This window comes from Rhizophagus irregularis, chromosome 3 (assembly GCF_026210795.1).
Source record: "Rhizophagus irregularis chromosome 3, complete sequence".
NCBI lineage: Eukaryota > Fungi > Glomeromycota > Glomeromycetes > Glomerales > Glomeraceae > Rhizophagus > Rhizophagus irregularis.
Genome location: NC_089431.1, coordinates 5525744 through 5542581, shown reverse-complemented (window position 1 = coordinate 5542581; position 16838 = coordinate 5525744). Strand labels below are relative to the sequence as shown.

General features: G+C 25.6%; 2 protein-coding genes across 2 annotated transcripts; both read left to right on the top strand.

The window, feature by feature from the left end:
* Positions 1-565: 565 nt before the first annotated feature.
* On the top strand, positions 566-2420 carry OCT59_021330 (uncharacterized protein; the record flags this gene model as incomplete). The annotated part of the gene is made up of 6 exons (XM_025333887.2): positions 566-622; positions 699-1008; positions 1117-1154; positions 1230-2079; positions 2257-2286; positions 2371-2420. The coding sequence occupies 6 exons, from the start codon at positions 566-568 to the stop codon at positions 2418-2420; spliced, it is 1335 nt and encodes a 444-aa protein (XP_025188264.2).
* A 6278-nt stretch (positions 2421-8698) lies between these two features.
* Positions 8699-16621, top strand: OCT59_021329 (uncharacterized protein; the record flags this gene model as incomplete). The annotated part of the gene is made up of 5 exons (XM_066149800.1): positions 8699-9052; positions 10756-10900; positions 13332-13456; positions 15785-16191; positions 16330-16621. The coding sequence occupies 5 exons, from the start codon at positions 8699-8701 to the stop codon at positions 16619-16621; spliced, it is 1323 nt and encodes a 440-aa protein (XP_065990669.1).
* Positions 16622-16838: the final 217 nt, after the last annotated feature.

Below are 16838 nucleotides of genomic sequence, written 5' to 3'. Positions count from 1 at the left end.
TCTAAAAAGACTAATCACAGACCAACCCCGTGTCAAGTGCTTGCTAACAAGGCCACTTTTATAAAGAACAAAATTAATTAAAAAAACAAAGACACGTAGTTAACGTGCAGTATAAAACCCAAAATATCTCCACTGAAATATATTTTGTTTCTAAGATATTCTAAATTAGTTTCTATAAAATCAAAATTAGTTGAAAATTTATTAGTAAAAATAAAACTATCTATATAATTAGAAGAAATATATTCTCTTTTTTTCTTTTTAGTAATTGAAATTGTTTTTCAAGAGCAAGCTGAATTATACAACGAGGCTTCCATATTTGTCCATAATTTTTTGATGATTTTAATCACCTGATTATAATTTATCCGGAATTGCCCGATTAAACATAAAGTTAATTGTTTACGCATTATGGTGATCATTTGCAACATTGCTAAGTTTATTTTGCAATCCTAATCTAGTTCATAACGTTACACGATAATTTAATAATTTATAAGCTTGCATTTTTTTTTTTTTAAAAAAAAAATTTTACGGATAAAAAAAATTTTTAATATAAAATCCAATATCAAAAATGAACTTCGAAAATCCAAAAAATTTATGGAAGGATGTCGATCCAGATGAATATCAGGTTAAAAACAATACTATTTTATATTTAATATATTATCGAATTTTTATTAATTTTTTTAAATATTTATTTTGAAAAGTATCATGTTACAATTTCTGATATTGGTGAGTTAGATGAAAGAGTAGTTGATATAAAAGATTTAGAAAAAAGAGAACAAGTTTATGGAATATGTGGAGAATGTAATGAACCTGGGACTGGTGGTCATTGGTGTCGACCTTGTAATGCTAAAAGATTTAAAGAAAATTTTAAAAATTGGACTAGCGGAAATGATTATGTTGATGAATTGATACAACATGCTCAACTTGACGCTGTATATCATAAAAAATGTCTTGAATGGATACCTTTTAAGAATTTTGAAGATGTCACTTATATTACCAGAGGCGGTTATGGTAAAATTTTTTCTGCTAGATGGCCTGAGGGTTATATCTATTCTTGGGATATTGAAAATAAAAGATGGGAAAGGATAAGACTTAATAAATTTGCATTAAAGAGTTTAGATGATTCTTCTTGTATAAGTACAGAATTTTTAAATGAGGTAATTTAAAATAAGAAATTTGTTTTATTTATTTAAAATTGTCTATAAATTTAAAATAATTTTTTTTTTTTTTAGATTAAATCTCATCTTCAAATTTATCTTTATGATGTTATTCCCTGTTACGGGATAACGCAAGATCCAGATACTAAAGATTATATGATGGTTTTAGAATTTTGTAAAGACGGAAATTTGAGAAATAATTATTTGAGAAGATCAAATAATTATTATTCAAAAATTCATCATTTGTTTTCTATTTCAAGTGGACTTCTGGATATTCATAATGCTGATAAAGTTCATAAAGATTTTCATTCAGGCAATATATTATTTGGTATTTCTGGTTCATTAATAAGTGATTTGGGAATGTGTCAACCAGAAAAGCAATTAAAAAAAGATGGAATTTATGGAGTATTACCTTATGTTGCACCAGAAGTTATACGTGGAAAACAATATACAAAAGCATCTGATATTTATTCATTTGGAATAATGATGAATGAATATATATCTGAAGAAATTCCTTTTAATGATATCCCTCATGATGAAGTTTTAGCTGTTAGAATATGTAAAGGAATTAGACCAAGTATTTTTAAATATACACCAAAATTACTTACAGCTTTAATTGCTAAATGTTGGGATGCTAAACCAGAAAATAGACCAACAGCTAAGGAGCTATTTCAAATATTAAGTAAATGGGATGTTAAAGCAAAAAGTAGATTAACTACTAAAGAATTTTTTCAAATATTCCATAAATTAGGTATAAAAACGAATAAAGATAGTGAGGTTCGTTCTGAAGTGGATGAATATGATGATAAAATCAGATTAAACAGAACAGATAAAAAAATATCTAGCGATATTCAAACACATCCACAAGCTGTCTATACTAGTAGACTTTTAAATTTCAAAGATCTTCCAGAACCAATAAATTCAGGTAATTTAATTTTATCTACTTTGATCTAGAAATTTTTTTTTTATATACTAACTATTAAAAAATACCCTTTTAATAATAAATACAACATCAAAGTAAGTATTTTATTGTTTGATTTGATATATTATAATAATTATATATTTTTTTTTTAACGTTGTTTTAATTAATTTATAGTTTCAGATTGTCTTGATTGCCAATTAGATGAATCAAGTAAGATATTAATTATTTTATAAGTTTTTTTTTATTTATCAATATTTTAACTTAATTTTATTTATTATTTTATTTATTTAATAGTTCTTCGTGAAATTAGTCAAGAACAAGATGACGAAAATAGCGTCGAATGAGTTCTTTCATATTATAAAGATTAAGAAATTAGTATGACTAAATATAAACATTATTATAATATTAGGTTATTGTATTTATTACTTATCAGTTATAGGTTTATATATCATGTCTCTGTTTTTTATTTATTCATATTAAATTGTTTACAAATAAAATTTTTATATTATTAACGTAATAAGAAATTTGCGATAATCCGTAATCATGTAATCTGCGATAATAAATGAAAGCATAGGCCCTTTTCTCTACTAGATTAACTAGATTATATGCATTTTAACATCTAGAGCTTCTAGGGAATTTAATTGACTTAAAAAAAACATAATCGATTATTGAATGATAATTGATCGTGATATTCGAATAAAAAGTTATACTGTATCTATTAATATAAATTGATTGTAATCAAACAATAATTTTTATTAGAATAAAAATTTAAAAAAAGTTTTTTTATAAAATTCTATAATTCCAATCATTGATCGATTATAATCGACTCAATTATAGTAAAATTTCTTAACAATTATTATTTAATATAAAGCTTATGGAATTTAATTAATATGATGGTCATTCTGGTCCGAATAATAATATTGTTATTGTATGAGCGTGCTTAATAATGATTTGATGTGGCGCAAAGCGCCACATCATTAAGCACGCCCGTATAGATAATATACAATTATTTACTATCCAAAGAAACGAAATCATACGATTATTTTTAGTTCAAGCGTCAGCGTTATTACCGTTGGATTACAAGCAATGTCGTATCCAAGGAACGAAATCATACTTTCGGAATTATTTTTCAATTCAGCAGGTTGATATGTCATATAATACCAAACGGCAACTTTTCATTCAATTACGAGATCCTGGTAGTTCCTTTGCCATAAAATTCTTCGAATATTTTCGATAATGCTGTCTAATTGAAGTAAATGTATCTATAATAGATTTTGTTATACCCAGATTTCTTTTATTGATTCTTATAACTGTATTCACGATATATCAGGACCCAGAAATATATATAAAAGGGTCAGGTTTGAGTTTGCGTATTTTGAACTAAAAAATCATGAAAATCTTTCCTTTTTTAGATAATTTTTGATAATTTCAGTCAGAATTTTATTTCCTATTATAGTAACCGACTGACATTATCATAATTCCGGCCCTGAAAAAATGCGTACAGCTCATAGTAAAAAAATTTTTTCATCACCTGACCCCTATATATATTATTTCTGGGTCCTGATATATCCATTGGTTATCCCAAATTCAGTTTTAACACTATATTAATTCATTAATCCTATTATATCCGCATCATATGTACTTTTGATCTTTCGTGCATCCTCCCAATATAAACTTTATATTCTTCAACATATAATCTATCATCAAGAACTATGAGTACAAGGATTAAACACTCCTTTAATAGAACAATATAAAATACTGAGAACTCTGTTAAATCAATAAGTAGGTTTATCATCCTTTTCCGTAAAATCTGGAAATGTATTAGCGCAAAGTTCAGATAAAAGTATTACTAGTTTTCCAGTTTTTGGGAAATTTACCGCTTCTGAATGTAATTGCGCGTCCATTAAATACACTAGAATCAAAATAATTTTGCTTTCTAAATGGGAAATTGCAATTGTACCAAGTTTATCTGATAAGATATAATTCATAAAAAAATGATTAAATATCCACCATTGTTACGTAATCAACTGTATTGGGTCTTTGATTTCTTGGGGAGTTGAGCGTTCATAATATATTATTAAAAAAAAAATTAATTTTTCTTTAAAGATAAATTTTATTCACAAATAATTTAAAACCATATGTGAATAATAATTTAGATATACATATGTAAAAATCGTTACCATCAAATCAGCACCAATACATTGATTAGGAATATCATGAAAACCAGTCGCTGGAAATACTATCGCGTCTAACAAATTCTTACGATCTACAGCTGTAACCACTTGTACTGTATATTGGGTTTAATATAAGTGTTTTTAGATTCTATAAATCTTTACCTCTGATTAAAAATATGACAATGGATCGTAAATACGTCTCTTTCTTACGTAATTCCTCTCCAATAAATTGTAATTTTGATAATAACTTCATTAAGGTTATAATTATGAAGATACTAATTAAAAGAAATATTACGTTCTACCATGTAAAAAACGTTTAAATTTAAACGATTAACATATTTTCGTAATAAATTAATCCTATATACTGATTTGTTACTCTATTATTAATTTGCTTTGATACTAAATTATATTCTTTAGATATTTTAAATATTTCCAAATACTTTCCAAAGGCTTGTCATCGATTTTATCCAAGTCGAAATCGACTAATTTATCTTTATCAGGCGAAGAGGTATGTAGCCGGAAAAGAATAAAATGTTAATTTTAATATCTATTGATACGTATTAGTTTCGCGAGTAATCAGATACAGGTATTAGAAATATATATATAATAAAAGTCAAAAATAAGAAAATAAACAAAACGAAACAAAATATTATACGAACTTAAAAGTGACGTAGGCAACGCCTTTACTTTCATTATAATCATTCGTTTCAATTGAGAATAAGTCTAAGTTGGATATATTTAAAATTAAAAAGATTTGTTGCGTGCTTTATAATCATAGAACGATTCGGTTTTGTACAGATACGATGTAGATAAGTTACAGGTACAAGAGAGTATATAGTAAAGTAGTATGGTGCGATATGATACAATAAGTAAGGTATTATTAATTCGGTAAGACGATAGTATGGTGTGAAATCGATATTAAGTATGATTAAGATAACAAAACTATACTCAACTGTAATAGTGTATATTATCAATCGAGAAAAGTATTGTACATTTGTACTTATATCAACTGCCATATTAAGTTATTGTGAATTTTTTATTAAAATCTTTAATTATTACTAGTCTTAATTGGCCTTTTCACAATTATTTTTATTTCAGGTTCCCTTAAAGCAAGTTCACGTTCTTTTAATACTAAAAACTAAATCTTTTCCCCTCTTGCTTTCTTGCTTTAAGCTTTAAAGCCAACTTACTTTCTTATTATTGTCTTCTTCACAATCATTGGCTATAAAAATATGCTAATATTTCCGTAAATATTCACCTAACAATACCTCAATAAGATCCTCTTCATAAATGACATCTCCTCTATTAACAAAATCAATATCCATAGTTTATATAGTGCGAGATAATATTTTTTGCGTGAAACAATGAGCAAAGATAATAATATTTTTCGTGTAAAACAAGTGGAGATAATATTCTTCTTTTGGGTGAGTAACTTCATAAGCGAAATATTATTCTATATACGCGAAAATAATATCTATACATACGCAGCAGTAGTATTTTACAAATCATGTTGTAGAGTAGATTATTTCACGTGACATACTATGGTTGACCCCTTTTCGACTTTTCGTATTACTCTTATTAATTATGTACAGGTCCGTAAGCGTACCGATCGTACCGAATCCGAATCGAAAACCATAGGAATTATAATATCACATGAATAACCTTTGGGTATGATTGATCACATTAAATTACGGAATGAATCTTATTTTAAAAGTAATTTTTTTCAATACTACAGTACTACTAAATCGTAAGCGCAATCTAGCCTCAAAAAAAAAAAAAATGCGAAATATACTGAAAACCACTTTATAACTGGTTGAATTTTTAATTTATTTTGAAATAATTAAATAAATCTTTAATGTAAATTTTTTTAAGATGTAAAATCGTAATTTAAAGGACATTGATAATATATTTTAGTATTTTACAGTAGTATTATAGACGAAATGAAAACTAGTTTTATAAAAAATTTCCCAAAAATAATATAGGTAACCTGTAAGTTTGGTTGTATTTATATAGTATATCCAGAGAAACAGGTACGGTAAGCGGTTATTAAAGCTTTCATACCTAAAAAATAATAAAGCACCTGCTGGTACCCACAACCCACCGACCTGTATTAATTATTGCGCATGTTTCCTAAAAGTAACACGCATGTCGGCGTATATCTGATATTCCAAAGGTAACATGCGTAGTTTCCACTTTCCAGCGCATATTCCCAAAGATTATTATCGCGCTTTTCAAAATTGTGTTAGTCCCTATAGATCATCTGATAAAAAAATCATTAGATTACAGAACAATTACCGGACAAAAATTGGACAATGTTGTCCTATAATCGTCCTGTAATTATAATCGCTCGAGTAATCACAACGTACACAGAATTTTGAAAACCGCTGCGATAAAATAAAATTTTCAGTTATTGAAAATAAGTAATTTTGATTTTTTTTTTTCTACAATTGTAGTAAATTTACTTTATTTTTAAAATATATTAGATAATGCTTTACTTTATATGGAAAATCAACATGTTTTCTTGCGCATATACCTTTAATTTTTATTTAATTTATCTAAAATTTGCGTATATACGGTACCTATAAGAAATGGTTACACTGCGGAATCAGATGACTTAAAATCAAAAAAAAATTTTACAGGTACATCAGTATCATTTATTCTGTGCAATAGAAATAAATATATAGTTACAATGTTTAACTGATGATCTTGTACCCGTCAGATAATATTTTTTTTTTTTTTAACTTGTCAAGAACTTGTTTAATTGCATGATTGTGAACCAGCATTCATAAACAAATAAATTTCTTATATAGTTTCAAAAAAAACAAGAAAGGAACGGGGAAAAAATTAAGCTGAACAACATATACTGTAATACAATACATTTTTATTTTATTTCACATGACTATGAGAAAATTTATATTCCTTAGTAAAATAACCTTGTGAAGGTGAGGTATTATTACATATTTATTATTTTCTTTAAAAGGAATAATAAAAAACGGCGCAAGGTCTTCAAAGAACTGAATAAATCAAACGACCATTCATCTACAAATAAGGTTTAATTATCGGATTTTCAATCGGTGTATGCTATAACGGGTCAAATGATTCGACGCAAACCATTTACTAATAAAATCGATGTTACGTGCTACAATAAACTTAATTTTCGATGTACCTATAGATCGTCGTGCAATTTCATATGACACTATATAAAATCGGATATAGATCCGGTTTTGATAGTTTTTTGTTTTGAGGATTGTCTATTTTCGTTGTTTCTAATAGATTTGTGCGACATGACGATAATATGGACATAATATTACCCTATATCACGGGCCAATCGGGCCATAGTACCCCATGTATAGTACCCCCTAAGTCACATTCTCCACTGATTTTATTATATAAATAATCCAACAAAAACCTTAGGGTTGACGTGTAACAATACCCTAATTATTTTGTAAGTTTTAAACACCCTCTATTAATAGTAAAAATTCGTGTAATAGGGGGGGGGGAGGGTACAGGGCAAAACTTCCGAAATTCGCACGATACCCAGCCACCCAAGATACTGTTGCCCACGATATACGGTAATTCTTGTCCTTTTGCTATTAATAAAGTATTACAGTTTAAAGATTGGCAATATTTGATAGGAAGGAAAATTTGATCATTAAAATCAACTTTGTTCGTTTAAATTTGCACCTGTCACTTGATCTTTTTTTTCAAATTGTAAAACCTCATTTAATAAAATTAAAAATTTTTCTGTATAACTAACTGTTCTGTCACTTTGTTGACCGCAACCTAAAAGGTGTTGAAGATTACGTTCTTCGAAAAATTATATGTAAAATTTTTCAAAAAATTTAATAAAAAATATGATTTTAATCTTTTTTTTTTTCAAAAAGTGAATCTAAAATAAAGTGAACAAAATAAATACTACAGTATAAGGTTTATAACGATTATTCTACGACTTGCTTAATATTATTGAATATAGCATTTTTTTTATTGTACATGAAAATTTTGTTGGCGGAATTACTATATTTAAAAACAACATTATGATTCATGCAGATGACCATTTTAATCAGTAAATGGGAATTTTAATTATCAAATATCTATTTTTATTTTATTTTATTTCCATTTTTATCATTCCCGAAACAAATTGTCGTACTATCATTTAATCTGAAAAATCTAACCATATACAGTATATACAGGATATTATCCTGTATACAGTTCGGCGTTTTTACTTTGTTGAAATTACTATAATTAAATAAGTTGATTGTAACGATTGTTTCCCTTTTTGTTTTTGTGCCGATCGCGATTTTAAAAAAACCCCTTATATAACGTCGGCGGAGGCGTCGCTGTTTCCACAATACCCTCCTTTAAAATTTTATTTTTTCTTTGAATTCTGAAATTATAATTTTATAACTTATTTGGTATATACATATAAACAGTGCAGTATATGTGGTAAAATGTCAAATTTATGTGAAGAATGTGGCAACGAATATACAGATAAAATATGGAAATGGTGTAAACCATGTCAAATAAATTCTCTTAAAAATTATACCACAATCAGTGATAATGAAAAAATTAATAATTTCATTCAAAAAATGCGATCAAAAATTGATTCTTTTAGTGATATATTATTTGAATGGATACCATACGATCAATTCAATAATATTAACAAAATAAATGATTTTGCTAATGCAATATGGACGGATGGTCGATTAGGATTTAGTTTTTTTCAAATAAAATATATAAGGGCTAAGAATATAAAAGTTTCTTTAAAATTCTCACAATATAATATTGATGAATTTCTAAACGAGGTATAAATTTCTTTATTCGTTAATTAAATATTTTTTTTATTTTTGATTTTTTTGAAATATTAATTATTTATTTTATAATAGGCCAACGAATATTCAATTAAATTTCATCAATTTGGAATCCGCAAAATATATGGAATATCACAAAATCCAAATACAAAAGAGTATATTATGGTTCTTGAGAAAGAGAAATATTGTGAAAGATGCGATAATTTATACACAAACGGGTGTAAGTCATGTCAAATAAATTTACTTAAAGAAAACTTTACAAACTGGACCAGTGGAAATGAAAAAATTGATAATTTCATTCAAGGAATGCAATCAGAAATTAATGATTATAAAGACATCATATTTGAATGGATTCCATATAATCAGTTTGATGATATTAATGAAATACTAGTTGAAAATGATCTTACTATATATTTGGCAAAATGGAAGGATGGTCCATTGTATTATCATAGTGATAAAAAGGAATATATAAGATTGAAAAATAAAAAAGTTTCTTTAAAATGTTTTCAAAATTTGCAAGATAAAGCTGGAGAGTTTTTAAATAAGGTATGTAATGTCTCTATTTTAAATTAGAAATTCTCATAATTCAATACTAATTTTTTTTTTAATAGGTTAATTTACAAGATGATGAAGATAATCAAGATATATTTGGAATATCTCAAAATCCAAATACAAATGATTACATAATAGTTCTTCAAAATGGATATTGTGAAAAATGCAATCAAAAATATACAAATGCAAATTACAATTGGTGCAAATCATGTCAGAAAAATTCTCTTAAAGAAAACTTTACAAACTGGACCAATGAAAATGAAAAGATTAACAGCTTCATTCAGGAAATGCAATTAAGAATTGAAAGCCCATTAGATATAATATTTGAATGGGTATCATACAATCAATTCAATGATATCAAAGAAATAAATGAAGATGGGTTTACTAAAGCAATATGGAGTGATGGTCCATTAAATTATGATAAGGATAAAAGTGTGTATAGGAGGAGTCAGAGTAGCCAAAATAAAGAAGTTGCTTTAAAATACTTATACAACTTACAAAATATCACTAATGAGATTCTAAATGAGGTAAGAAATTCTTTGTTTATTAGTAAATATTTTAATTTAATTGTAACTTTATTATTTCGTTTAATAGATTGGTAAAACATACTCCATTAAAAATCAAGATAACAATATTCGTAATATTTATGGAATATCTCAAAATCCAAATACAAAAGAGTATATAATAATTCTTCAATATGCAAATTGTGAAAAATGTATTAAGAAAGAAGAATGGTGTAAATTTTGTGAAATAAATTATCTTAAAGAAAATTTTGCAAATTGGACTAGTGGAAATAGAATGATTGATAATTTCATTCAAGAAATGCAATTAAAAATTGACAATCCATTGGAAATAGTATTTGAATGGATACCATATGATCAATTCATTGATATTGAGGAAATACTAAGTATAAATGATAATTTCACAATGTATTCATCAAAATGGAAGAATAATATGTTAATATATCTTAAAGGAGAAAATAAGTATAAAAGGCTTCAAAGTAATCAAAATAGACAGATTATTTTAAAAGGTTTACATAACTCAAAAGATATTATTAATGATTTCCTAAACGAGGTAAGATTTCACTATTAATATAATTTTATTATTTTTTATTCATTATAATAATTTCTTATTTATTTTAATAGGCTAAAAAATATTCAATTAAAATCAATGATAATATGCGCAACATATATGGAATAACTCAAAGCCCAAAAACAAAAGAATATTTTATGGTTCTACAAAAAGGATTGTTTTGTGAAAAATGTTATATAAATATCATAGATAAATGGTGTAAACTATGTCAAATAAATTTTCTAAAAGAAAACTTCACAAACTGGACTAGTGGAAATGAAAAAATTGATAATTTCATTCAAGAAATGCAATTAAAAATTAATTATCAGACCGATATTGTGACTGAATGGATACCATACGATCAATTCAATAATATTAAAGAAATAGTTATAAATAATTTGGCTTCAGTATACTCAGCAATATGGAAGGAAGGTCAATTAGATTATGATGAAAGCAAAAATGAATATATTCGAAATCAAAATAAAGGAGTTATCTTAAAATGTTTACATAATTTTCAAAATATTACTGATGAATTTTTGAATAAGGTATGAAATATGTACTTTATTTATCTTGTTAATTATTGTTATATTTTTTCGTATAATAATAATTTTATTTTATTTACAGATTATTAAGACATATTCTATTAAAAAGCAAAATAATATTCGTAATATATATGGAATAACTCAAAGTCCAGATACAAAAGACTACATCATGGTTCTTGAAACCAATAGTGAATATTGTGAAAAATGTGACAAAAAATATAAATATATATTTGCTAAATGGTGTGAGTCATGTGAAATAAATTGTCTTAGAGAAAATTTTACAAACTGGACCAGTGGAAATAAAGAAATCGATAATTTCATTCAAAAAATGCAATTAAAAATTAATTATCAAACTGATATTGTGGCTGAATGGATACCTTATAATCAATTTGACAATATTAAAGAAATAAATAAAAATGGAGTTGCCGAAGCAATAAAAAACAATAGTATTCATTCAGCAATATGGAAAGATGGTCCATTGAATTATGATAAATATAAATATACTCGAAGCAAAAACGAAAAAGTTACTTTAAAGTGTTTGCATAATTCTCAAAATATTACTGATGAATTTCTAAATGAGGTATGAAATTACTTTATTTGTCTAGTCAGTCAGTTTTTTCTAATATAATAATCACAACTTCATATTATTTAACAGATTGCCAAAACATACTCCATTAAAAAATATAATTCTAATAATATTTGTAATATGTATGGAATAACTCAAAGTCCAAATACAAAGGAGTATATCTTAGTTCTCCAAGATGGATACTGCATAAAGTGTTTTAAACAATATTCGAATAATTGGTGTAAGCCATGTGAAATAAATTCTCTTAAAGAAAATTTTGTAAACTGGACTAGTGGAAATGAAATAATTAACAATTTTATTCAAAAAATGCAATTAAAAATTACTTCAGGATATGATATAATACTTGAATGGATACCTTATAACCAATTTGATGATATTGAAGAAATAGTTAAAATTGATTCTATTCCGGTGCATTCAGCAATATGGAAAGATGGTCCATTGGATTATGATAAATATAAATATACTCGAAGCAAAAACGAAATAGTTACTTTAAAGTGTTTGCATAATTCTCAAAATATTATTACTGATGAATTTCTAAATGAGGTATATATGAAATTACTTTATTTGTCTAGTCAGTCAGTTTTTTTTTAATATAATAATCACAACTTCATATTATTTAACAGATTGCCAAAACATACTCCATTAAAAAATATAATTCTAATAATATTTGTAATATGTATGGAATAACTCAAAGTCCAAATACAAAGGAGTATATCTTAGTTCTCCAAGATGGATACTGCATAAAGTGTTTTAAACAATATTCGAATAATTGGTGTAAGCCATGTGAAATAAATTCTCTTAAAGAAAATTTTGTAAACTGGACTAGTGGAAATGAAATAATTAACAATTTTATTCAAAAAATGCAATTAAAAATTACTTCAGAATATGATATAATACTTGAATGGATACCTTATAACCAATTTGATGATATTGAAGAAATAGTTAAAATTGATTCTATTCCGGTGCATTCAGCAATATGGAAAGATGGTCCATTGGATTATGATAAATATAAATATACTCGAAGCAAAAACGAAAAAGTTACTTTAAAGTGTTTGCATAATTCTCAAAATATTATTACTGATGAATTTCTAAATGAGGTATGAAATTACTTTATTTGTCTAGTCAGTCAGTTTTTTTTTAATATAATAATCACAACTTCATATTATTTAACAGATTGCCAAAACATACTCCATTAAAAAATATAATTCTAATAATATTTGTAATATGTATGGAATAACTCAAAGTCCAAATACAAAGGAGTATATCTTAGTTCTCCAAGATGGATACTGCATAAAGTGTTTTAAACAATATTCGAATAATTGGTGTAAGCCATGTGAAATAAATTCTCTTAAAGAAAATTTTGTAAACTGGACTAGTGGAAATGAAATAATTAACAATTTTATTCAAAAAATGCAATTAAAAATTACTTCAGGATATGATATAATACTTGAATGGATACCTTATAACCAATTTGATGATATTGAAGAAATAGTTAAAATTGATTCTATTCCGGTGCATTCAGCAATATGGAAAGATGGTCCATTGAATTATGATAAAGATAAATATAAATATACTCGAAGCAAAAACGTAAAAGTTACTTTAAAGTGTTTGCATTCTCAAAATATTACTGATGAATTTCTGAATGAGGTACGAGATTTCTTTATTTGTTTAATCTCATTTTACTTAATATAATATTCACAACTTTATATTATTTAACAGATTGTCAAAACATACTCCATTAGACAATATAATACTGATGGTATTTGTAGTAGTATATATGGAATAACTCAAAGTCCAAATACAAAAGAGTATATTATAATTCTCCGATATGGAACACATTGTGAGAAATGCAATAAAATATACACAGAAAAAGATTATAAATGGTGTAAATCATGCCAAATAAATTCATTTAAAGGAAATTTTGTACACTGGACCAGTGGAAATGAAAAAGTTGATTTCATTGAAAAAATGCAATTAAAAATCGATCACCCATTTGATATAGTATTTGAATGGATATCATATAATCAATTCAGTAATATTAAAGAAATAGATTTTGGCATAACATATTCAGCAATATGGAAGGATGGTCCACTAAATTATGATAAAGATAAAATGAAATATATAAGGAGCCAGGCAACCCAGAATAAAAATATTACATTAAAATACCTGTATGGTTCTTTGCAAAATATCACGGATGAATTGGTATGAATTTCTTTATCAGTTAAAATAAAAAAGTATTTTTATTATATTAACAATTGTTTTTTATTTAACAGATTTTTAAAATATACTCCATTAAAAAGCATTCAGATATTCGTAGTATTTATGGAATGTCTCAAAATCCAAACACGAAAGAGTTTATTATGGTCCTTCAAGATGGATATTGTGAAAAATGCGATAAAAAATATACAGATTTAGAGCATAAATGGTGTAAACCATGTCAAATAAAATCCTTTCAAAGAGTTTTAGACGGGAGAAATGAAAAAATCAATAATTTTATTCGAGAAATGCGATTAAAGATTGACACTTATAATGATACAGTGGTTGAATGGATACCGTACAATCAATTCAATGATATTAAAGAAATAGCCAAAATAGCTAAAAATGATTCGGTTACAATATATTCAGCAATATGGATGAGTGGCCAATTATGTTATAATGAATATGAAAATAAATATACAAGGAACCAGATAAGAAAAAATCATGTTGTTACTTTAAAATGCTATAATTCTCAAGGTATTACTAATAAATTTTTAATCGAGGTATGAATGTTCATTAATTCATTAAAAGAATAATTATGCGATTTATTATAAATTAATTTATTACTTATTATTTATAAATAGGCTAAAGGATATTCAATTAAATATAATGATGATGAAATTCGCAAAATTTATGGAATAACTCAAAATCCATTGGATACACAAAATTATATAATGGTTCTTCAAGATGGATATTGTGAAAAGTGTAGTAAAAAATATATGAATATACTTACTAAATGGTGTAAACCATGTGAAATAAATTCTATTAAAAAAAATTTTATAAGTTGGTCTAGTGGAAACTATACGATTGATATATTTATTAAAGAGATGCAATTAAAAATCGACTTTCATAGTGACATAATGTTTGAATGGGCAACATATGATCAGTTTGGTGATGTTAAAGAAGTAATCAAAACAGATTCTGATATAGTGTATTCAGCAATATGGAAAAATGGACCATTAGTTTATGATAAAGATAAAATAAAATATATAAGGAGTCAGAACAAAAAAGTTGCTTTAAAATATTTACATAATTCTCAAAATACAACTACCGAATACTTAAATGAGGTATGAAATTTCTTTTTTTTATTTAGTAAAATGCTTTTTTGGTATAATAATAACCCAATTTCATTCAACAGATTATTAAACTATACTCTATTAAAGAATATAATTTTAATCGTAAAATTTATGGGTTAACTCAAAATCCAGATACAAAAGAATATATTGCGATTCTTCAAGATGAATATTGCGAAAAATGTGGCAAAAAATGCTTAAATACAACATCATGTACTTGGTGTAAACCATTTCAAATAGACTATGGTTTTACCAGTATAAATATAAATGAAAAAAGTGATTCAAGTAACAGTAGTAACAGTAATGCCTTTAAATTTGACTTTAATTTTACTAGCAATAAGGATAATTTTAAAAAGCATCATATTACCAAAAAGCATCATATTACCTCAACAAATAATAGTGAATTGATACCATACAGTCAGTTTAATAATATTAAGGAAATAGGTAAAGGAGGTTTTTCTATAGTATATTCAGCAATATGGGAAAATGGTATCAAAGAATCGACAAATAAAAATGTTGCTTTAAAATACTTACATATCTCTCAAAATATTAACAAGGAATTTTTAGAAAAGGTATAGTAATTCACTTACTAATATGGTATAGTTTAATACAAATCTTAATAATATAATAATTTTTACTTTAATAGGTTAAAATATATTCGGTAAAAAATTCTTATATCCTTGATGTATATGGAATAACTCGAAATCCAGATACAAAAGAATATATTATAGTTCTTAAATATGTAGAAGGTGAAAGTTTTGATAATTGGATAATTAAAAATAATAAAATTTTTAGCTGGGAGTACAAGATGAAATTATTATATAATATTACATATGGCCTGAAAATAATTCATCAAAATCACATGGTCCATCATAATTTACATGCAGGAAATATATTAATTCAAAATCAAAATATACCTTACATTTCAGATATAGGACTATATAATATGAATCAAACTCAAATTTACGGAGTTATGCCTTACGTAGCTCCTGAAGTATTAAAAGGAAAGGATTATACTGAAGCAGCAGATATCTATGGCCTTGGTATGGTAATGTATTTTATAGCCACCGGAAAACAACCATTTTTTAATTGTGCACATGATCAAAATTTAGCTTTAAATATATGTAATGGAATTAGACCTGAGATAAATGATTTAGAAGCACCAAAATGTTATATTGATTTAATTAAAAGGTGTTGGGATTCAAATCCAGTTAATAGGCCAAAAGCAACTGAAGTAGAAGAACTGGTTAAATTATTTTACTATTCATATAAATATAATAAATCACATGAATTAGATTTTAAAATGATTATGAAGATTGAAAAAGTACAAGAGCATTATGAGATTGAAAAGCAATTTAAAGAAGCAGAAGAATTTAAAAAATCAAATAATTTAACTGTAGAAAATAATCCAATTACTCATTCACAAGCTATTTATACATCTCAATTACTAAATCCTTTTATAAATGATCTTCTCAAAATGTGATGATACTGAAAGCTTTAGTTTTAACTTTTTATAAATGCATAAATTAGTTTCAAAATAGTTTTTATATAGTTTATTTTATTCTACTTATTTTTTTTTATAACTGAATGGCATTTATATATATGTATTTATTGTTCAACACTGATAATTATAGAGTACTCTTTTTTACAAATAAAATCAGTTTGTAATTGAACAAATAACTCAGATTTTAAACCCAAGT